The sequence below is a fragment of the Erinaceus europaeus genome, chromosome 12, assembly GCF_950295315.1.
Source record: "Erinaceus europaeus chromosome 12, mEriEur2.1, whole genome shotgun sequence".
Taxonomy (NCBI): Eukaryota; Metazoa; Chordata; class Mammalia; order Eulipotyphla; family Erinaceidae; genus Erinaceus; species Erinaceus europaeus.
The window spans coordinates 26,044,427-26,067,062 of record NC_080173.1 but is presented as its reverse complement, the minus strand read 5'-3'; the positions used below and the strand labels follow the sequence as shown (position 1 = coordinate 26,067,062).

General features: G+C 39.1%; 1 protein-coding gene across 2 annotated transcripts in view; it reads left to right on the top strand.

Moving 5' to 3' along the window:
• The window catches only part of SYNPR (synaptoporin), a 384,773-nt gene that overhangs the window by 174,042 nt on the left and 188,095 nt on the right, over positions 1–22,636 (top strand). The window contains exon 1 of one of the 2 annotated variants that reach the window (XM_007520609.3): positions 13,566–13,923. The exons of the other annotated variant lie outside the window; for it this stretch is intronic. Coding sequence (XP_007520671.1) covers positions 13,900–13,923 — 24 coding nt within the window. The 5' untranslated portion in view covers positions 13,566–13,899. Of the gene's footprint in view, positions 1–13,565; positions 13,924–22,636 lie in introns of those variants that run through there. 2 annotated transcript variants of the gene reach the window in all.

Below are 22,636 nucleotides of genomic sequence, written 5' to 3'. Positions count from 1 at the left end.
GTGAGGAGAATTCTCTTAGATGAAAGCAAAACCAAATAGAATAAGATGGCATCTTTGGAGCTCTGAAAATCTCAAATATTATAGAATATACATTTTGTGAACTATATGGTAAGGAAAACAGACTTTTATCCTCTTTGTTACTTATGCCCTATTTTATTAAGCACTGTAATTTGCTCTAGGTTGTAGAGGCATACTTTCTTAACAGGGATTTAACTCAATTTATTGGGAAGGAAATGAAAATCAGAAAGCCATTTTGTAAGCATTTGAGTCTTAAATCTATCTATCTTGTCATAAGCATTAGCAAGAAAAGGGAATGCATGACACTGTTGCTGTTACCATTTCCATTAAGTTCCATGTGTATTTATGTAACTCAGTTTTATCACACACACCCCCATTTAAAAAGTGAAGAACTGGAGTTTACAAAGGTTAAAATGCTTACACAGTTGGCTGTGACAGCTTTCATCATGGAGAAATTACCAGTGAAAAAGTCATGTGGCTCCTGATTTAATTTACTTTTCCTTTCTCAGCGTGCAGGGCAAGATTATCGAAAATGGTCTCCATGTTTTTCTTCTCTCACTTGTATTACAGTATTAACAAGATTCGTGTAAAAATGGACCTCAGGGATTCTATCCAATATAAAGTCTTAATCCTTAATCATAGCAACAGCTATTCATCTCCTTTTCCACACTAGGCTTTAAGAAATGTGTTAGGAACTTGTAAGGCATCTACCTATTTACTGATAGAACTCTCCCAGTTACAAATAAATAAATAAATAGGAGGAGGAGGAGACTAGAAATGCATCTTTACTATTTTATTAGAATTAAGAATGTGAGCCTAGGAGTGGTCATTTACTTTTCTTGTCTTTATTTAGTACCTTCTGTGTGCAGTAGAGTATTGGATACTGTGGAAGCTATCAGGAAGGGTAATTCTACTGTCCAGAGATGTTTGGTGGGATTGCTTGTAACTCCTTGCACTTGAAAAACATATATAATCACCAGAAAATATGAAATTGAAAGGCAGCATCATTCTTATTTTCTACTAAATATGAAGTCAGTCTGAGAGGCATTGTTCAGATGTCACCTTATATATGCTAAACTTACACACATTGGCAAGGCTGGGTGATGAGAAGAATGCTTGAGTCAGACAGATGCTAACTCTTAAGACCTTTCAGCTATGCTGACTTGTGACAATTGCTGAACTGGTCTAAACCTTAGATTACTTATTTGTAAAATGAATAAAACAAGGCCCAGGTGGTGGCACAGCTGGTAGAGCACACACACTACCATGCCTTTGAACATGGGATCCAGCACCCAGCACACACCTGCAGTGGGCAGCTTCACAAGCATTGGAGCAGTACTATAGGTATTAGAGTACTCCTTTTCACTTTACCTCTCCCCTCTCTATCTCTCTGTATCATCCTCTGTAAAAAAAATAAAAGTAAATAAAAATAAGCTACTGGAAGTGATAGAATTGTGTGGTTTGCTTTTGATGTGCACGTATCCATAAACTAGTGCAAAATATATACCTGAAAGCAAAAGTACACTAGAGTTTGCAGTGAGTACCCCCCTAACACTTCCTCTCCACTATTCCAACCTTTGGGTCCATGATTGCTCAACAATTTGTTTGGTTTCGTATGTTAACTCTCTTTTCAGCCACCAGGTTCCAGATGCCATCAGGATGCCGGCCAGGCTTCCCTGGACTAAAGACCCCACCAATGTGTCCTGGAGCTCTCCTTCCCCAGAGATCCACCCTACTAGGGAAAGAGAGAGGCAGACTGGGAGTATGGACCAACCAGTCAACGTCCACCCATGTTCAGCGGGGAAGCAATTACAGAAGCCAGACCTTCCACCCTCTGCAACCCACAATGACCCTGGGTCCATGCTCCCAGAGGGGTAGAGAATGGGAAAGCTATCAGGAGAGGGAATGGGATATGGAGAGTGGGAGGTGGGAATTGTGTGCAGTTGTACCCCTCCTATCCTATGGTTTTGTTAATTTATCCTTTCTTAAATAAAAAATAAATTTTAAAAAAAGAAGGTTTTTTTAGTTTCATGTAGTCCCATTTATGTACACTTGTTTTCATTTCACATGCCCATGGGCTGAATCTCCAAATACATCTTTGATGTGAAGATCCTACAATGTTTCACTGATGTTTTGTTCTATAAATTTTAGAGTTTCTGGTCTAATATCCACTTCTTTGATCCATTTTGATATTATTTTGATGTATGATGTTAAGTGATGATCTAGTTTCACTTTTCTTTTTTTATTTATTTATAAAATGGAAATATTGACAAGACCATAGAATAAGAGGGGTATAATTCCATACAGTTCCCACCACAAGAACTCTGTATCCCATCCCCTCCCTTGATAACTTTCCTATTCTTTATCCTTCTGGGAGTATGGAACCAGGATCAGTATGGGTGGAAGAAGGTGGAAGGTCTGGCTTCTGTAATTTCTTCCCTGCTGAACCTGGGCATTAGCAGGTCAATCCATACTCCCAGCCTGTCTCTCTCTTTCCCTAGTAAGGCAGGGATCTGGGGAGGCAGGGCTCCAGGACACATTGGTAGGGTCGTCTGCCCGGGGAAGTCAGGTTGGCATCATAGTAGCATCTGGAACCTAGTGGCTGAAAAAGAATTAAGATATAAAGCAGAACAAATTGTTGACTAATCATGAACCTAAAGAAAAGGATATTGGAAATGAAAAAAAAATCTGGTAGGTCTATTTTAGGTATATTTCAAGGGGCCCATGAGTTTACTAGTTTTTGCCTAAGTCTGACATCTAGTATGCAGGTGGATGCAAGTTATTGTCTGGGGAGATGGTGTCACAGTTGTATTAAAAAAAAAAAAAAACTAGAAATCTGGATCAGGGAAGAGAGTAGCTCCCAAATAGCTCACTTTTCTATATGTGACTATCTTATTTTTCCAGCACCATTTATTGAAGTGATCTTCTTTACCCCATTGAATCATTATGACCCCTTTGTTGTATATTAGGTGGCTGTATGTGTGTGGTTTCATTTGTAGGCTCTCAGTTCTGTTCCATTGATCCAAGTATCCATTTATACTTTAATACCATGCTGTTTTAATTGTAATTGCTTTGTAGTAAAAAAACTGAAGTTTGTGATTATGTTACCTCCACAGATTTTTTTGTTTAGTTGTTTGTGTGTGTGTTTTGCCTCAGAAGTGATGTGGTTGTTTGTGGTTTCATAAAAATATTTGGACAAGTTGCTCAATTTCCTTGAAAAAATGTAGTTGGGAATCTTGATAGGGATTGCACTGAAGTTGTAGATTGCTTTAGGTAGAATGGCCATTTTAAAAATGTTTATTCTTCTAATACAGGAACAAGGAATGTACTTGCATTGCTTTGTGCAATTATCTATTTACTTTAACAATTTTCTATAATTCTCCCTGTAAAGGTCCTTTACCTCTTTTATGAGATTAACCCCAAGTTATTTCCATCTTTTGGGGCTTGATTGTAAGAGGGATTGAGTCTTTTATTTCCCTTTTAATTTTATATACAGAAATGCCACATATTTATGTGTACTGACTTAGTACCTTGCTATTTTACTAAATTTATTCATTATTTCCAGCAGTTTTTAGTGGAGTCTTTGGGGTTCTCTATATTGACTTTGTACCCTGCTATTTTGCTAAATTTATTCATTATTTCCATCAGTTTTTAGTGGAATCTTTGAGGTTCTCTATATTATCATGTCAACAGCAAATAGTAACACTTTGATTTCTTTCCAATATGTCTATCTTTGCTATCTCTTTCACCTTTGATTGCAGTGACAAGGACCTCTAGAACTATGTTGAATAATAGTGGAAATAGTGGATGTCCTTGTGTGGTTCCTAATTTTAGGTGGAAAGCTTTCAGCTTTTTCACATTGAAAATGATGTTTAGCTATGTGTTTGTCATCAATAGCCTTTATTCTGTTGAAGAATTGTCAAACAGTTGTATATCCCCAGAAATAACCCTGGTGGTGGGGAAGAAGAAGATAAAAGTAGATTCAAAGCCACATAACAGTGATAATCAAGTGAAATAATGCATGAACAAAACTTAATATGCATAAAAAACAAAATGTACAAATGCCTGGGACTAAATATTAGTATCATTTGTATCAGAAAGATTGTAATGAATGACTATTGTCAAACTCCTGCATTTGCACTGTGGTTCTCTATACTTTTTTTTTTTTGAGGATGTGAAGCTTTTTGTTCAAATGCAATCATATAAGAGAAATTTGCTTTTCTGTACAGTAAGCAATGAAATGGACTGGTGGAGAGGGCTCTTCATCCCACCTCCATTATGTACCCAAAATTCATCCCCATAAGATCACTGGAATTCAGCTAAAGGTTATGTAATATTCGAGATTATTTTTACATTTATATTGTAATGTGAGGTGATTTGGACCTTTGGGCATATTCTAGTATGCCAATATTCTAGTGCATATAAGCATCTCATTAAAATATTTATTATATTTGTGTAAATGTTTGCTTTTGAAACTTTGAGACTAGCTCACTAGTCCATGTGTTCATATTTTTAGCTAAGAAACATCATAGTAATTCACCATTATTCATTCAAGAATTCAATAAATAAATATAAGCTACATGCCAAGCCCTTGTAGATTTCTACCTTAGTCAGATAAATCAGTAAGATCCTAAGTTCCTTTAGGGAAGGCGTAATGTTTATCTTTTTTTTTTTTTAACCACTGCATCCAAAGAACCTACCTCTTACATATTGTATACACTCTATGAACTATTGTTAAACTACAATTTCTAGGCTAATGAATAATTGTTCATTCACTGTAGAAGATGAAAGGTGTCTCCCAAATAGGCTTTAGTTGTAATATGTCTAACTCAGGTCTCCTTTTCTCCAGTGTTAGAATTTTTCTGGTTATTGAGGGAATTTCTTAAAGTATGCAATCCAGTTGTTTTGAAATATTTAATTAGATGCAAAAGGTTACTAGCACATGTTACTGTAGAGTTATTGCCCTTCACTAAGTATCAGATAAACCTGTTTTGTAAAGACTGACTCTATAGCCTGGGAGATTAATCAACATACAATGAATATTCAGAATTTTCAGCTCTCAAATCCACTTTCTATATTTATTTACTTTAAACAGTGATTAGGAATGAATGGGATACTAACTGAGACCTATCCTTTTGCACGAGTCAGATTCTAGATAGGAGAGTGCTAGCACATTCAACTGAGGGAGGTGGGGAGTCAGCTGAATAATTAAAAAGGGGTTCAACAGTATTGAGATAAAGCAACAAGGATGGCACCTGTGCAGCACTGTGGGGATATTTACTGAGTGTAGCTGTTATAACCCCAAACCTGAAGGGTATAATAAAAAAGAAACAAAGAGAGGGATTCTATAATGAAGACAAGGCCACAACACCTTTGCTGTTGTGATTTGACTGCATTAGGGAGCTATGAAAAGGGGATGGGAGAGCAAATCCCACCCCCTGCTCACCTAACTGTACTTCCTATTTGTTGCACTTACTCCCCACTGAAATTCCTGAGGGAAAGGAGCTCACTGAGGTCAGCCTGGGACAGAGTGGGTAAGAAAAAGGATCTAATGGAATAAACACAAGTTGTCCAGTACAGTATCTATCTAAATGGGAATGCACTTACATATTCTCCCCACACACACACACACACACAATGACTCTATCCATCCTTTGTTCAGTAAGTTACTTTTGCTTGGCTTCTCTCTGCCAGGCATTTTGCAGTGAGGGTATGGAGATAAATAAGATATCACCTTGCTCTTGAAGAGCTTAGACTTATGGAATTCAGAGAATGCATTTGGAACATCTTGAACTTGCTGTTATATACTGTTTTGTCTTTTTTTTTTTCCCACCCAGGAAGGGCTACATTTCCATCATATATCTTAACATTTCTCAAATCTTATTCCACCAGATTTCTTTGCTCTTTATATATACAAACTTCTCTGAGTTCAACTTTTTAAATTTAATTTATATATAAAATAGAAAATATTGACAAAACCATAGGATAAGAGGGGTTACAATTCCACACAATTTCTCATCACCAGAGTTCCATATCCCATTCCCTCCACTGGATGCATTCCTATTATTTTATTATTACTATTTTATTTATAAAAAGGAAACATTGACTAAACCATAGGATAAGAGGGGTACAACTCCACATAATTCCCACCACCAGAACTTCGTATCCCATCCCCTCCCCTGATAGCTTTCCTATTCTTTAACCCTCTGGGAGTAGGGACCCAACGTCATTGTGGTATACAGAAGGTGGAAGGTCTGGCTTCTGTAATTGCTTCCCCGCTGAACATGGGTGTTGACAGGCCGATCCATACTCCCACCTGCCCCTCTTTTTCCCTAGTGGGGTGGGGCTCTGTGGAAGTGGAGCTCCAGAACACATTGGTGGGGTTGTCTGTCCAGGGAAGTCTGGTCGGCATCATGCATCTTTATCTCTGTGAGAGTATGGACCCAGGATCATTATGGGGTGCAGAAGGTGGAAGGTCTGGTTTCTGTAATTGCTTCTCTGCTAAACATGGGTGTTGGAGGTCGATCCATATTACCAGCCTATATCTATCTTTCCCTAATGGGACAGGGCTATGGAGAGATAGGGTTCCAGGGTACACTGATGAGGTCATCTACCCAGGAGAGTCAGGTTAGTATCATGGTAGAACCTGCAACTTGGTGTCTGTGAGTTCAACTTTAAAAAAAAAAAGTCTTGAACTCTATTCAGAAAATTTAATAACCTAATACACGTTTGAGTGATAGTGATATTATTTCATCTCATCAGGTACTTGAAGAAGAAATTGAGAAAAACGTGCTTTCTCTTAGAAAAAAGGGGAAGAACAGAGGTCTAAAAAGTTCTGTCCTGACTGTGCATATTGCTCACATCAGAATAAATTAATTGCATTTTACTTCAGTGAGGTGCTGTGTTCAGTTGGAATGGGAAAGTACCATTAAAGATTTCAAGGTTCTTCTATAAGCAGATTGAATTTAAGTGCTTTCACTGCTATAGCTTAAGAGACTTGAAATTGTTTTGGGAGCAAAATGGAAGAACCTTCTCCAAATCCCTTGGCCATTTATTACTATGTCCTGAATAGTCTTCTTGTTGATTACCCCCCCCCTTCCCACTCTGCAAAGGCTAGGTCCTCATGGTGCTGGAATTTTCCTCTCTGTGTTTGCTAACTACTTAGAAAGCTAAGTCTCATACTGTCTAAACCCAGAGTAGACAGGCCTGAAAGGACCCCTTGTGAGAAGCCAGATGTTTAGGATTAGAAGCTGTGAGGGAAAGGAACTGTTGAATTTATAAGGCAGTGTGTCCACCAAGGGGGGAGACAAGCCTTTCAGATCAGGGGGAAAAAATGTTTGATATTTTCTGAAGGGCATGCTCAACTGAAAGATCAGAGTTGAAGAGCTGACCATATTGGAAATTAGCATTGCTAATGAGGTTTTTAGAGCTTCCTCACAGCTTATTTTAATCTACTAACCTTATCTATAAATACCCAACTTAGAAAAGACTCTACTTCTATTTTTAATTTCCTAATAATGGATAAATGTTATTTTAAAGGCAGTAACAAGAATGCTAATATCATTCTTTAAAATAGAATCCATCAAATAATGGCATGTTGCTCTATTTTTGTCAAATCTAATGGCACGAATGAGAGTGGTACTGTCTGTCCTGTCTGATGGGCTGGATGGTGAGGACAGTGCAAGTGTCCAACTGATAGAACTGTCTACTCTCTGATGATGAATGTATAGTCATATAGCCAAACACTAGCTGTTTATATCGGTTCAGGTGAACCCAGCCCATGTTGGGAACTCATCTCCTGTAGAATATCAGTGTGGTTTACAAAAGATATCCCCACAATCATTGACATTACCTTTGCTTAATTCAATATAATGCTGATGTCATCGACTTTTTAGAACATCCTCTTGTGGCTAGTTTAGAGGATAGGGCTCATATCTTGCCATACACATGACCCAGGTTCAGGTCCTGGCACTATGTGGAAGTGCCATGACACCAAGGAAAACTCTAGTGCTTTGGTATCTCTCCTTTTATCTCTCTTTTTAAAATTGTTTTTACTTATTTATTTTATAGAGAAAGAGAAATTGAGACAGGAGGGAAAGGTTGATGGGGAGAGACAGAGAGACAGGTGCAACCCTGCTTCACCACTCCTGAACCTTTCCCCCGGCAGGTGGGGACCAGGGCCTTAAATCCAGGTCCTTGTGTACTGTAATGTGTGTGCTTAACCAGGTGCACCACTACCCAGCCCCTCTCCTTTTATCTCTTTCTTTCCATTTGAATGAAAAAGTCAGCCAAATAATGGTTAAAAACCATGCATGGGAGAGATCTAAGCTACATTAAAAAGAAGAAGGAGGAGGAGGAGGAAGAGAAGGAGAAGGAAGAAGGAAGAAGGAAGAAAGAGAAGAAGAAGGAAGAAGAAGAAGAAGAAGAAGAAGAAGAAGAAGAAGAAGAAGAAGAAGAAGAAGAAGAAGAAGGAGAAGAAGAAGGACAAATTCTGTTATTCTGTGTATGTGCATGTAGCTGGAGCCTCCAGAATGAGTGATTACACTGGTCTAGGTCACTTTACTTTCATTGGCTAGAGAAAGTGAGATCAGATACTACTCTACTGAAGCTTCCTCAGTTACCAGGGCACCTCTCATATAGTGTAGGGGCTTGAATATGGGTTACACAGATCACAATGCTGGCACCCTATGCAGTGAGCAATCTCTCCAGCCCAAACATAAAGTAAAAATAGCTGGTATCTACTAATATGAATGAATTACTCATGTTCACCTGCTCAGTATATTATCTCAAACCTAACCTGCTCTCATATTGACTGGTCCATTCATTCATGAGATACAACTAAGTGTCTACTATGTGCCAAGGGGCATCTTAAATATGGAGGCAGTGGTATGCAAAATTAACAAGTTGCCTACATTCATAAATGTTATCTCCTATTAAAAAAGATAATCAATAATTAAATGAACTAATAAATAAGCAAGACTCTATCAGACAATATAAAGTAAAAAAAAAAAATCACATGCAAAAGCAACAAAGTACAAACTAATGTGAAAAAGAGTGCTGGGGGCCGGGCTGGGTTAAACACAAATAAGGGGCACACTGGGTTAAGCAGACATAGTGCATAGGATCCTGGTTCGAGCTCCTGGTTTCCCACCTGCAGGGAGGTCACTTCACAAGTGGTGAAGTAGGTCTGCAGATGTCTTTCTCTCCCCCTCTCTGTGTTCTCTTCCCCTCTCAATTTCAATCTGTCCTATCTAACAACAACAATAATGGGGGGAAATGACCTCCAGGAACAATAGATTTGTAGTGTAGGCACTAAGCCCTAGCGATAATCCTGGAGCCAAAAAAAAAAGAAGAAGGAGGAGAAGGAGGAGGAGGAGGAGAAGTAGGAGGAGGAGGAGGAGGAGGAGGAGGAGGAGGAGAAGTAGGAGGAGGAGGAGGAGAAGGAGAAGAAGAAGAAGAAGAAGAAGAAGAAGAAGAAGAAGAAGAAGAAGAAGAAGAAGAAGAAGAAGAAGAAGAAGAAGGAGAAGAAGTGGAGTGCCTAGAAAGATAGGGATAGGGGGATTCTAGGATTCTGGGGGCCAGGTACTGAGACACCAGATTAAGTGCACGTAGTACAAAGAGCAAGAATCCCTGTTCCTGTTTGATCCCCTGGCTCCCTACCTGCGGGTGGTCACCTCACAAGCCAGCCGTGAAGTAGATCTACAGGTGTCAATTTTTCTCTCTCCCTCTCTATCTCCCCCTCCTCTCTCAAATTCTCTCTGCTCTATCCTATAAAAATGAAAAAAAAGTCTGCCAGGAGCAGTGGATTCATAGTGCCAGCACCTAGCCCCAGCTATAACTCTGGAGGCAAAATGAGAAACTGAGAGAGAGAAAAATAGAAAGAGGAAGGGAGAGAGGGAGGGAGAGAGAGAGAGAGAGAGAGAGAGAGAGAGAGAGAGAGAGATAGAGAGAGAGAGATTGAGAGATTGAGATTCTTGGATTAGGTGGTATGGGACAAAGGATTCTATAAGGAGCAGATAGTAGAACTTAGAATTAAAGTGGCAAAGAAACAGTAGGCAACTGTTTGAGGAAAGTATGCTCCAGGTAAAAGGAATAATGTATTGAAGACTTAAAAAGTCAGTGTGGCTGAAGAGGAGGAAGAGAAAAAATTATAGTTAGATTAAAACAAAGTTTAAAAAAAAGTTGAATGAGTGAAATCATCTAGGCTCTGAAAGGACTGGAGAGAATGTGAATTCCACTGAAAGTTAGCTAGACAACTATTGAAACATTTTTCTTTTGCCATCATGGAATATTACTTATTTTAATTTTTATTGGTTATTAATAGTATGTTACAAAATTGTAAGATTACAATCATGTGTGTGTTTGTGTGTGTGTGTGTGTGTGTGTGTGTGTGTGTGTGTGTGTTTATGTGTTTGTAAGTCAGCTTGGAGCAGTGAAGCCCCAGCAACGATTACAAAAGCAAAAGAAATAATTAATTGAAAATAAAACTATTAAACCTAGAGAGCCCTGCATCTGTCTATTGCATCTGTCCAGAGTCATGACAGTGGGGTGGTAGTGTGGGAGATAGGGACAATGCTAGAATTTTATTATGAGCCATTTATGAGGCAGAAAAAATGAACTTACCTAGCAGATTTGAATGCATTAGGTGGATTGGATGGACCTTCCCGTGGTGCATCCTGTGAGTACCCATTCATTGGGGAAACTGACGATCCTTCCTAGCCAACTGAATCCACATGGATCCCAGTCACTTTCAAAGCCAGCAACAAGCAGCTTTCAAGCTGTCGGTCCTTCTCTTCGAGTCCTCCAACTTAATGTTGAGGGGCAAAGGAGGTCTCGAAACTTTCAACCTGACGCTGTTGACTGGCTACGGAAGAAGGGCAAATGCTAGAAGAAGAAGAAGAACTGATGTCTTAAAACCTTATCTAGTTGAAGTCAATCCAACAGCAACGACAAAAAAAAAAAAAAACTATAGAAAAATTCAACAGAAGCCCGTCAATTGAAACATAAGGGAAAAAAAAAAAAAAAAAACCAAAACATGGAGAAAATAGGAAGTATACCCAGGAACACTGAGCAGATAACTAGCAGGCCCAAGGCTGAGCGTCATATTGCCTGTCTTTTAGTTGCTCATTCAGAAGACAGTGGGGCTCAGGCATGGGTCATCAGCTTGGTGGATCTTTTACACCAGAGGTACTCAATCCCTTCAGTGTGAATCCTCATAGTGAGAAGAGCTGAGGAGTTGTTATAGGGCCCATGAATCTCTGCATGTGGATTGCCCTGCAGACTGGTTAAGTATATGTACTGAATGTGATATTCAGCACAGTCTGGCGTCCCCTTAAGTTCAAATCATGGCTTTTCCAATTATTGATTGTGTATCTTTGTATCTGTTAACTGAGTTTGGAGATATCTTGGTTTTCTCTTCAGTAGCTGAGTAAAAAATAATAACCTAGAGTCAGTCAGACTGTGGCACAGCACCCAAATTACCATGCTTCCAGTCCTTAGTCCCCACCTAGTGGGAAGCTTCTGGGGTAGTAAAGCAGTGCTACAAGCCTTTCTCTCTCTCACTAGTTCTTCTCTATTTCTTTTTGTCTCTATCAAATAAAAAGAAAGACAAAGATGTCTGCCAGGAGCAGTGGATTCAGCACCAAGCGTGTTTTTTGGTAGCAAAAAAAAAAAGTACTTTTGTGAAGACTACATAAGCTAATATATCTACACATACAGATACTTAGAATAGTACCTGTACAGAATAAATATTCTGTAAATAGTCACTATTACTATTTGAAAGACCAAAGATTTTTTTTTTTAATTTGAAGTAGTATTCTTAACAGCAATGTGCTTAACTCCTTCCACCCTAGAGAAACTAATAAGCATGGTTTTCCTCTGTGGGTGCATGGATAAACCAGAGAACTCTCACTCTGCCCCCGTACCAGTCTCTCAGGAGGGTCTTGTGGCTTTGACACAGGTCTTGTGGATTTGACACAAGATTTGAAACAGTATACTTTCAGTTCATTTATTCATTTATTCAACAAATACTTAAATGCCTGGTGGTTCTAAGCTTTTGTCCTCCTCCCCCCCAGCTTCATCTGCATCCACTTGGTTAATTTACTCCCCTGAGTAATTTCCCTTGCTGAAATGCAATGATTTCTCAATTGGCAAGTGAGGAGGAGTGGTGGTGGGTAGAGTGAGGAAGAAATAAAGTTCCTGTCAGAATTTCAAAGAGACTACGGGGCAGGGAAGTATATGTCAGCAACTATAGGATCCAAGGGGGAGAAAGGTTACTGAAAGATTCCAACCCTGGTAGTACAGGTTTGAAAGCATGCCCTTAGCCATCTTTTATTTCTTTCTTACACCTCCCTATCAAGGATGCTATCAAGTATTGTGCTGCCCATTTTATAGAGGACAAAACAAGATGGAAAACCAAAAGAAGGGTCCCAAATTCATGCCTAGTAAATGGAGGGTTAGGAATAGAACCCAGATTGACTGATTCCTCAGTTTTGTTTATTTGATGTTCCAACTTCCCGTACTCACCAAAAAGAGTATGTAGAGAAGGCTGAAAGGGAGTAGTGAAGTTAATAGTGGTGGTGAGGGTGTGTGTGTGTGTGTGTGTGTGTGTGTGTGTGTGTGTGTGTAAGAAAGAGAGAGAAAGAGAGTGAGAGCAAGAATGGAATTGTGAGAGACTGAATTGATAGCCACCAATAAAAACATGAGCATCTAACGTTATCTTAGATCAGACAATCATCAACTACAAAATAAAACCAAGCAGAGACACCTGGGCCAACCGAAAGAGGTTCCTATAGCTGAATAGGACTCTGAAGTGGGGAACATGAAGATCAGGGGTTCATAGGTTACTGGGGTCCATGCTGGTGTGTAGGTTGCCAAAAGAAATTCCCCCCTTGGGAAGCCAACGAAGAGAGCATGTAACCTGTAGTGGCCTCTCATGAATTCTGGGTCCAGGTCACCCAAAGTGTGGTGCCTTAAGATGCTAAGATTTAGGTTGAGGAAATAGCCAAGGTAAGCTCTTCCCAGGGAGAGAGAGAGAGAGAGAGAGAGAGAGAGAGAGAGAGAGAGAGAGAGAGGGATTCAGACCCAGACAATGGTTAAACCTATGAAATGATTCCAGTTTTAAGATTTTGCAGAAGGCTTTCAGTAACACTTCTGTGAGGAATAAGTAACCGAGTTGTAATTTGTCCCTTCCACAGTTGCCAGAGTCCCCAAAGCCTGTCTTCCTGCACCATCCCCTTAATGACTATTTCTAGGAGGATTTACAGATTTCCTAGGTGGGCATCAGGCATGGCATCCAGGCATTTCCATAAAGGGGGGGGCAGTTACTTTTATACAAACAAATATATAACTCATCTTTGTGAATCTATTCATAAGGATTTTTGCAAAAACCCACCAGCTCTTGGCTCTTGCTTTGTCAGTGTGTTTCTAAGTACAGCTAGTGTGTAAAGGAGGAGGGGATTCCTGGAGTCTAAGGGGAGATGTTTCTCTTTGCTATGCAGTCTGCTTGCGCAAAGCAGGCGTGCACTTGCACTTGTGAGAATAGAGCCCAGTGTGGAGGGCTCACTGTGGTGATAAGCACCTCCCCACAAAGCAGACAGCCTTTCACAGAGGAAAGTATCAGGTTGCCGCACTTCAGCTGGGGGTTGTCACTGTCTATTGATATGACTGGTTTGCCATCGCTCTGCAAATAAGGCAGAAGCTGCTACCTGATTGGTATAACATCTCACTTTCTCTCCTCATTGATTTTCTTGTTCTCCTCCTTTGCTTCATAAAGAGAGGGACAAGTGGCTGGTGCTGTGGACAGAGAAGCTTTATTTTTAGTATGAGACAGCCTCTATTTTCTTTCAGGAGAGGGAAGTTGGATTATCAATTCTTTTGTAAATGTGTATGGTGATTTTTGCTCCGGTAAGTTTATATCTTGTTTTTACAGCCGTGTGTGTGTGTGTGTGTGTGTGTGTGTGTGTGTGTTGCATTTGGGTTGCACAGTTACTTTTTCTTTCCAAATAACAATATTGAATTCTTTAGTGATAATATCTTTGTGTGTGTGTGTGGACTTTGTTTCCTTGTAGTTTTATGCTTAATCAAAAGAAGGCTGTGTTAATGTGACCGTGTGATGCTTACCTTAGCTTTTGAAGGCTATGCTAGTTTTCTTTCAGTATCATAAGGAAACTACTGAAGCAAACTTATTTTTGGCTTTATAAAAATGTCATACTATTTCACCCCCCTTTGAGGTGTCTAAGGATGTTCATTGTGCTCTACTTATACCCGCTTACTATTTTAATTAAAGTTCCTTCATCAGTGTCAGAGCAAGAATTTCTTAAATTCCATAAATAGACACCTAATACAGTATGCTGCGTTAAAATGAGTGTGCTGATTCTAAAAGGTCTTACACCAAGACAGAGTAAATGAGACGAGTGGCCTCTAAGATTGGGTGCATGTACTTTTAAAAGAATTGAATTTGTGAAAAGAATTCAGATCACTAAAGTAAACCTCAAACATTCCATGAAAAAGAGGGAATCACAAGTGACTGTTGCTTCTCTTTCTTTGCACTGTGTATTTGTGCCACCATCTGTCTAAAGCTCAGCTCAGGTTGCTGTAGTTCTATAGCTGAATCTGATGAAAAGAAAAGTTACTCCGTCCAAACTAGTGCAAAATTGCTATTTGGTAACCACTAGTAGTAATAATTTTGGGGACATTAACTGTTTAACTGCTTTTTTTTCCAATTAAAATATTATTAGAGGATCTGAATACTGTGCTCTAAATTCAGAAACCTGGGAGAAATTCCGTTAGTATTATTATCCTATCCAGAGGTGATAAGATGATTAAATAACTCTTCTAATGGAAACTAAGTGATGCTTTAATCTTCTGTAACACAATCAACAAATTTGCATAGTCTCTTTTATGGTAAAATGAACTGGAGAAATATCAGTGGGGTTGACCAGGGAGCAAGAGGATGCATGGATGTATATTTTACAGTAATTTTGAAAAGTAAACTTGGACTTTCATGTGTGCCTGGACCTCTTAGCATGAAGTCATTACCACAATAGCAATTGTTCAATCCTGAAGTAGTCTATGGGTAACTCATAGTGAAAGTAGCATATGCCTGTGATGCATTGATCCTCAAATCTGCTTCCTGTTGGACATTCAACCCTGCTCAATACATTCGACCCTGCTTTGACACACTGGAAAAACCCTAATCATTCTAACAAACATAATTATAAATTGATTCCTCTGTTTTCAACCATAAAAAAAACAGATAAACAGAATGTATTATGTGCCTTATTGCTGGTCACAATAAGCATGGTTTTAATAACAGCCTTAGATACCATATACCCTCACTGAACCAAATGTTCTTAAGCAGATAGCTTGTTAGAAAAACAAATAAAACCTCTTATCTTTGAGCTGTTTGGAATTACTGAGAGTGAACGGCACTGAGCACCCCTCGCCCTCCTCCACACACCCAAGCTTCCAAAATCTGTTTTATTTTTTTAAAGTATCTTTCACAGTTGTTGTGACAAGTTAAGTACTGAGTCATTAACCATAATGGAATATAAACTGAAGCTACTCAGTAGCATGGATTTATGGGGGTTTTATCTTACAGGGAGACACGACAGAATCCTACAGGTGAAAGTAGCCATCTTTTCCTTAAGGATGCCAACTGACAAAAATATCAAGGCTCCACTCATGTGCCAGAGAAAGAACAAGAGCACATCAATAGAGCAAATAGATCAATTTCCTAAGGTTGACTTAAGGTTAATGTGGGAGGTTTATAGAAACATCACCTTGGAAAGATTCAGAATGCCAGAGCTAGACAACTATCCTGATGTATTTGGAGTAGGGAAAAAGCTGTATTAGGAAGAACCATAAAGGGAATTATTACCTTTCACAGTGAAATTATTCATTCTTTTTAAGCCACAGTAAAAATGTAGTAGTTGCTTCCATTTCATGAGCACCTACTACTTTCCTGGCATTGTTGCTAGAACTTTACATGGTTTATTTCCTTTACTCCTCACCTATTTCATGAAGGAAGTAATGTTACCTTCCCATTTTACAGATAAGAAAAGGGAGAGAAGGGCCAGAGTTGAGTACACATGTTATAGGATCCAGGTCCAAGCCCTTCTGCATACTTAGCAGGAAGCTTCACAAGTGTTAAAGTACTGTTGCTAATGTCTCTCTTTCTCTCACCCTATTTTCCCTTCCCCTATAGATTTCTGTCTGCCTCTATCCAATAAAATAATAATAAATAAAATATTGGGAAAAGAATATGCTTTTAAAAAGCAGAAATGGGAGACAATGGGCAAATATAGTTTGCTTGAGGCTATAAAGTGATAATGAAGAAACTCAGGACTGGCTGACTGATTCCAAAATTATGATTTTCATTTCTTCTCGGTCAAGATTTCATGTCATAGGTACAATCTACAACTCACTTTTGGACTGAAAGGATTTTCAGGGACTGACAATAATACACCATATTTTTGTTAGTTCTCCCCATCCCCCTTTTGACACTATGTAACCTCTTCTCAGATTTTGCTTTTGTGAATCCAAGTTAATTATGTGTTTGAAACTGGAGAATGTGTGTTTTATTTCCACTCAACTTGTGCAGCTACAAAGATGTAGAAGCAGTGAAAATGGAGCAAGCTCAGAGATACAGGCAGAAATGGCTAAATTGAGGCAGTGCTTTCTTTCTTTTTTTTAATTGACCAAAAGAATTCCATTTCTTTGACTCTGAATCTTTCAAACAAAGAATATAAATTAAGATGCCATGATAACATAGAAACATCAGTGTATCTGATGTCACTTATGTCATAAGATATGAAAAGAAGTTACCACATAATTAACTTAATATTTATGGAGAACATTATAGAGTTCTCACACTCGTTTTTAAATTTTTTAATAATATTTATTTATTAGGTAGAGACTGCCAGAAATCAAGAAAAGAAGGGAGTGGTAGAGAGGGAGAGAGACAGAGAGACACCTGCAACACTGCTTCACCAGTTTTTGCGAAGCTTTTCCCCTGCAGGTGGGGACCAGGGGCTTAAATCCGGGTCCTGCATTTTGTACCATATGTGCTCAACCAGGTGCATCACAACCTGACCCCTCACACTCCTCTTACACATCCCCAGTATGATTTTCCTTCACTCTTTGGCTCAATGGAAAGCCCTGAGGTGGCCCATCAGAGAGAATACTGCAAAGCATCTATACCAAGTGGTTCATGAAAGAATGAACACAGATGCCACCAATAAGCATGCTGAGAAGTATGACAAAGTCAAAATCCAGAATTCCCAAAAGAATTCTTTTGCACCTGAGGCCAGAGTTCCTCATTGGGAAATCCACTTAGGCCAATAGAAATCAGATTAATTTTACAGGGGGAAAATACAGCTTGAAATTTCTCCTCATATGTCAATTTTGAAATCATAGATAGGGTACACCAGAGATGGATCTGTGAAACTCTACCTTTTCTTCTTTCTAATGAGAAAGCCTAATGAGTGATAAAAATGTTACTGAAAGGTAGAACGTAGCTAAGGATACATTTGTTGTAATTTTCCAACAAAACAAACAACAGAGAAATCTAAAATAAAAATGCACAAAAAATAAGTTAAAAAAAAAAACCACCACAAACTCAGACCACTTGGTCAAGTTTTCAAGTGTTAGCAAAATATCAACTTCTTGGTGTTATCCTAATACTAATGTTTGAGGTTTCCCCCACCCAGTGTAGACACTTAGCTAAATAAAAATAGTGTTGTGGTCTGGGAGGTGATGCAGTGGTAAAGCTTTGGACTCTCAAGCATGAGGTCCTGAGTTCGATCCCCAGCAGCACATGTGCCAGAGTGATGTCTGGTTCTTTCTCTCTCCTCCCATCTTTCTCATAAGTAAATAAAATCTTTTTAAAAAATAATGTAGCATATAACAAAATGTTTCCAAAATGACATTAACTTTTGCCAGGTGTAGATTTAGTGACTTATTGGTTCTCTATTATGCCGGATTAGCTTCGCGGAGACAGAGAGGACCAGGGACTCATGGCTGAGCTGAGAACGCAGTTCAATCTTTATTCACGAGTGGGGATGCAGTCCAACAACCTAATCACAACACAGTTCTGTCCTGTATCTCTCCTACCTCCCTCCTCAGGTGGAAGAATCAGGAACAAAGGAAGTACATATGATAGGCGGCAGGGAGAAGGAAAAAAGCGCGAACCAATGAGGACTAAACCAATGTCCCAGAGGCAGGGGGAGTGAGGACCAAACCAGTGTCCCGGAAGCAGGGGGAGTGAGGACCAACAGTGGATATGCAAATAGAACACATTGCAAGCAATACAAAGCGAACCCAATGTGATGATCAAAACAGAAGGCTTCACAAGCAAAATCCAGAAGCATACCAACGCTGTTACCTCTTTTATTATCTCTAAATATTTAGTAATTGAGTAATGTAATCAGAAAGTGTGGTATTATAGGGCCAGGATAAAGAAATGTATAACATTTTTCTTTAAACAACAGTGTTTACGAGTGATCTAAATAATTAAGAGTCATCAAGTGAGCACTTTCACTTAATAAAATATGTTACAATTAGGCATTAAGCTAATCAAATACAAGGTAGTCCTTAAAACTAACCCAAGACAACTTATAAAATGTCTTATATGTTGGCCTCCATCTGTGAGATACAGCTTTCTTTAGCAGGGGAATCAAATCAAAAAGAAATAGTAATAGAGGTTATGTTTATCTTTTTAAATTTTTTTTATTTATTCATGAGAAAGGAGAGAGAGAAAGAACCAGACATCACTCTGGTACATGTGCTGCCAGGGATTGAACTCGGGACCTCATGCTTGCTAGTTCAACACTCTATGCTCTGTGCCACCTCCTGGATCACAGAGGTTATGTCTTATCTGTTTCTCTCTGCCTTTGAACATGTTTATGAACTAAAAACCTTCCTTTTCTCTTTCATTACCTAAACATATTTATCATTAATAGCTTTAAAAATCTGTTAAATATGTAGTAAGCATGTAGTGTTAAGACATAATGAGTGTTGGACTAGTCTTGAATCTGTCATCAAATATATTTTTTAAATATTTGTTTATTTATTCCTTTTTGTTGCCCTTCTTGTTTTATTGTTGTAGTTATTATTGTTGTTATTGATGTCGTTGTTGTTGGATAAGACAGAGAGAAATGGAGAGGGGAGGGGAAGACAGAGGGGGGAGAGAAAGATAGACACCTACAGATCTGCTTCACCACCTGTGAAGCGACTCCCCTGCAGGTGGGGATCCGGGGGCTCTAACTGGGATCCTTACTCAGGTCCTTGTGCTTTGTGCCATATGTGCTTAACCCGTTGCACTACCGTCCGACTCCCTGTCATAACATATTTTAATAAGTACAGAAAGAGCCGGTGGTCTAGTTCCATACTTGTAAGAGAAAATGGAATCAGTGGGGATTTTTGTGCCTGTGATTAGTACATAAGATACTAAATCCTCTAGAACAGGCTTTTGGTCATCTATATTTCCTTAAGTGTTTAAAGGTTATGGGTAAGTTGAAAATGGAAACACCTTAGTCTCTATACAGACTAATGGATGTGCATAATTAATATATTTTACAATGATCATTTTAAAATACAGATTCTAGCTAAAAGCTCTAATGGAAAATTGTTCCAGAACAACTTCAGACACATTGCACTGCAATTTCTGGAACACATATTCCCAACACAGGACAAATGGGTTTGCTGTAGAGCTTTGGGCTGACTAATCTAAGTGGCTAATCATGCCATTGTGGTCCTTTGGTGGGTTGATGTTTTGGACATAAAATACTTCTATTGGTAATTTTGACATGACTTCTTTAGATCTGCTTATTTAAATACTTTCAAGTTAATACAGATTGTCTCAGTAGACGCAATAGGGGGAAAATATGGCAAATATTTTTTTCTTTTTAAAAAAATTTTTTATTTATAAAAAGGAAATATTGACAAAACCATAGGATAAGAGAGGTACAACTTCGCACCAACAGAACTTCTTATCCATCCCCTCCCTTGATAGCTTTCCTATTCTTTAACCCTCTGGGAGTATGAACCCATGGTCATTGTGGGATGCAGAAGGTGGAAGGTCTGGCTTCTGTCATTGCTTTCCCACTGAACATGGATGTTGACAGGTCGATCCATACTCCCAGCTTGCCTCTCTCTTTCCCTAGTGGGGAAGGGCTCTAGGGAAGCAGAGTTCCAGGACACATTGGTGGGGTTGTCTGTCCAGGGAAGTCTGGTTGGCATCCTGCTAGTATCTGGAACCTGGTGGCTGAAAGGAGATTTAACATACAAAGCCAAACAATTTGTTGACCAATCATGGACCTAAGGGCTAAGGGAAACTCAAAGCAGGATCTGACTAAATTTGTAGTAGGGCACCAAAATAAAAACCCTGGGTTGAGGGTGAGGGTGGATGTTCAGCTTCATGGAGGGTTGGGGGGATGGGATAGGACACAGTCTTTTGGTGGTGGGAATAGTGTTTATGTACACTCCTATTAATTTGTAGTCATAGAAATCACTATTTAAGTAATATGAGAGGGGAAAAATTGATTGAATGTCTCAAAGTTTTTAAAGCACATACTGAGTCTTTTAATACAAAGGCTGAGTTTTTGATAATGTTGACTGTCTTAAAAAGCTTAGTCCAGGGAGAACAGAAGCAACCGGTGGCATAGCTATATACAAATAGTGTCAAAGGACATAAAATATGGTGATGGTGTGTATGATACAGCAAATCCTAAAAAGGGATTTTTCAAAGTTAACCCAATTGCCAAACAATGTGATTATAGCAATCTATTGTCTTTTATCTATTATCTTCTTAAACCCTATGACAGCAGGAACCTCCTGCTTCCTCTATAAAGTCTATATTTTCCCCAATCCTGGAACCTCTGGGGTGGGGCTCACTTTCCTGCATGCTTCTCTCAAGTCATACCAAATAATGTTGCATCCATGGATCCCAAACTAATCAATGCAACGAGTATCATCTCAGCATGCTTCACTTCAGACTGTGCCCAGAGACATCAGGCATGGAATGCCAACCCTTCACCCTCATCACTCCAGTGAGACCTTTCCTTTCATGGTATTCTCTAATTTCATTCTAGGAGGTTCACTTCCTAACAAAGTCCCAAAACCTAGATATTGACCAGGTCCCGTAAGATAGAACATATGTTCACATGTATCCATAAATTAGGGCAGAATATATACCTGAAAGCAAAAATGCAATAGTCTGTAGTGAGTCAGTATCAAGTTCATAATGAAATAGTGTCTACTTAGACTTAGATACTCTCCTCACCTACTTCCTATTATACTTCCCTCACTCACTCCAAAGCTAACCTTATCAAAGCAAGAACTGCAAAAGCTGAATAAGGGCAAGAGACTGGCGTACATTAAGGATGACTCTTTAGTCACTATCAGGCCATTCCACCAGCTGGGGCCCTAATTGGGGAGTCCTGAGATTCCCAAACAGACTTGATGGGCCTAGAACTTGAATAAATCCTTTCTCCATTGTTTTCCTGATCATTCCTATCAGGAACAACAAAATAGACCCCTTTGTGGGCCCCCATAGGACCTTGCCCTCAACTTGGATCAACAATGGTAGAGAGTGTTCCATCCTCCGAAGTACTCTGTGCCACACCTGAGGAAGATGGGTCGATATTGGGGCAGCATGGAATGTTCCTACTCATGACCACAGAATGTGAGCTCAGATCTAGAGGGATGCAGAGGTCACACAGGCTCCTCAGCTAATTATGGGCCCCAGACCACATCAAATCGATGGAGTTTACAGTCAACAATATTTATACCCCTTTCCCATATTAGGGAGTTACTCTCTTCCCTGATCCAGCTTTCTGGTCCTTTTGCCAGCCATGATATCATCTCCCCAGACAATAACTTGGATCCACTAGCATATCAGATTTCAGGCTCAGGGGCAAAAGAAAAAAAAAAAGACAAAAAAACTAGTATAGCCACAGGTCCTTCAGAATTTAACTAAAATATAGATAGATAAATAAAATATAAAATAAATAAAATATTGTAGATAGCCTACTAGCTATCTACAAAATGGAGGGCCCCCCAACTCTTCACCTGCACTATTCCAGCCTTTAGGTCCATGATTGGCAAATATTTTAATTTTATTTTACTTCTGAAATTTGGTTTTGCAATTATCTGTGTGGAGTTTCAGTTACTATTTCAAGGACACTTTTAAGTCACCAACATAGATATTCACCTCTTAACGATGAACCCATATATCTTATCTAGCTTTCTAACCCCTTAGGAGGGAATTAGGTATGATTTTTCAAAATCTATGACATTACCAACACTATGAAACTGAATGGTTGAAAGAAAACACCTTTTTATGGGAGAAGATTTGAAGGAAGGTTTGGAGTACTGATTTTACCAGACTGTCCTTTCATTCATCTGTCATTTGTAGAGCCTACTAAGTGCCTGGCATAGAGCTTGTATGGAAAATACAGTGGTGAGCAGATAACACCTGCACTCTCAGAACTAAATGCCTTCCTTTTCTCTTTTCTTACCTGAGCCCAGTCTGTTTCATGGCTCAGGATCTTCTTAAAAGCATAATTGAACTGTTTCAGTAAGATATTTACAGGAAATATGTGTTTTTGGTCTGTTC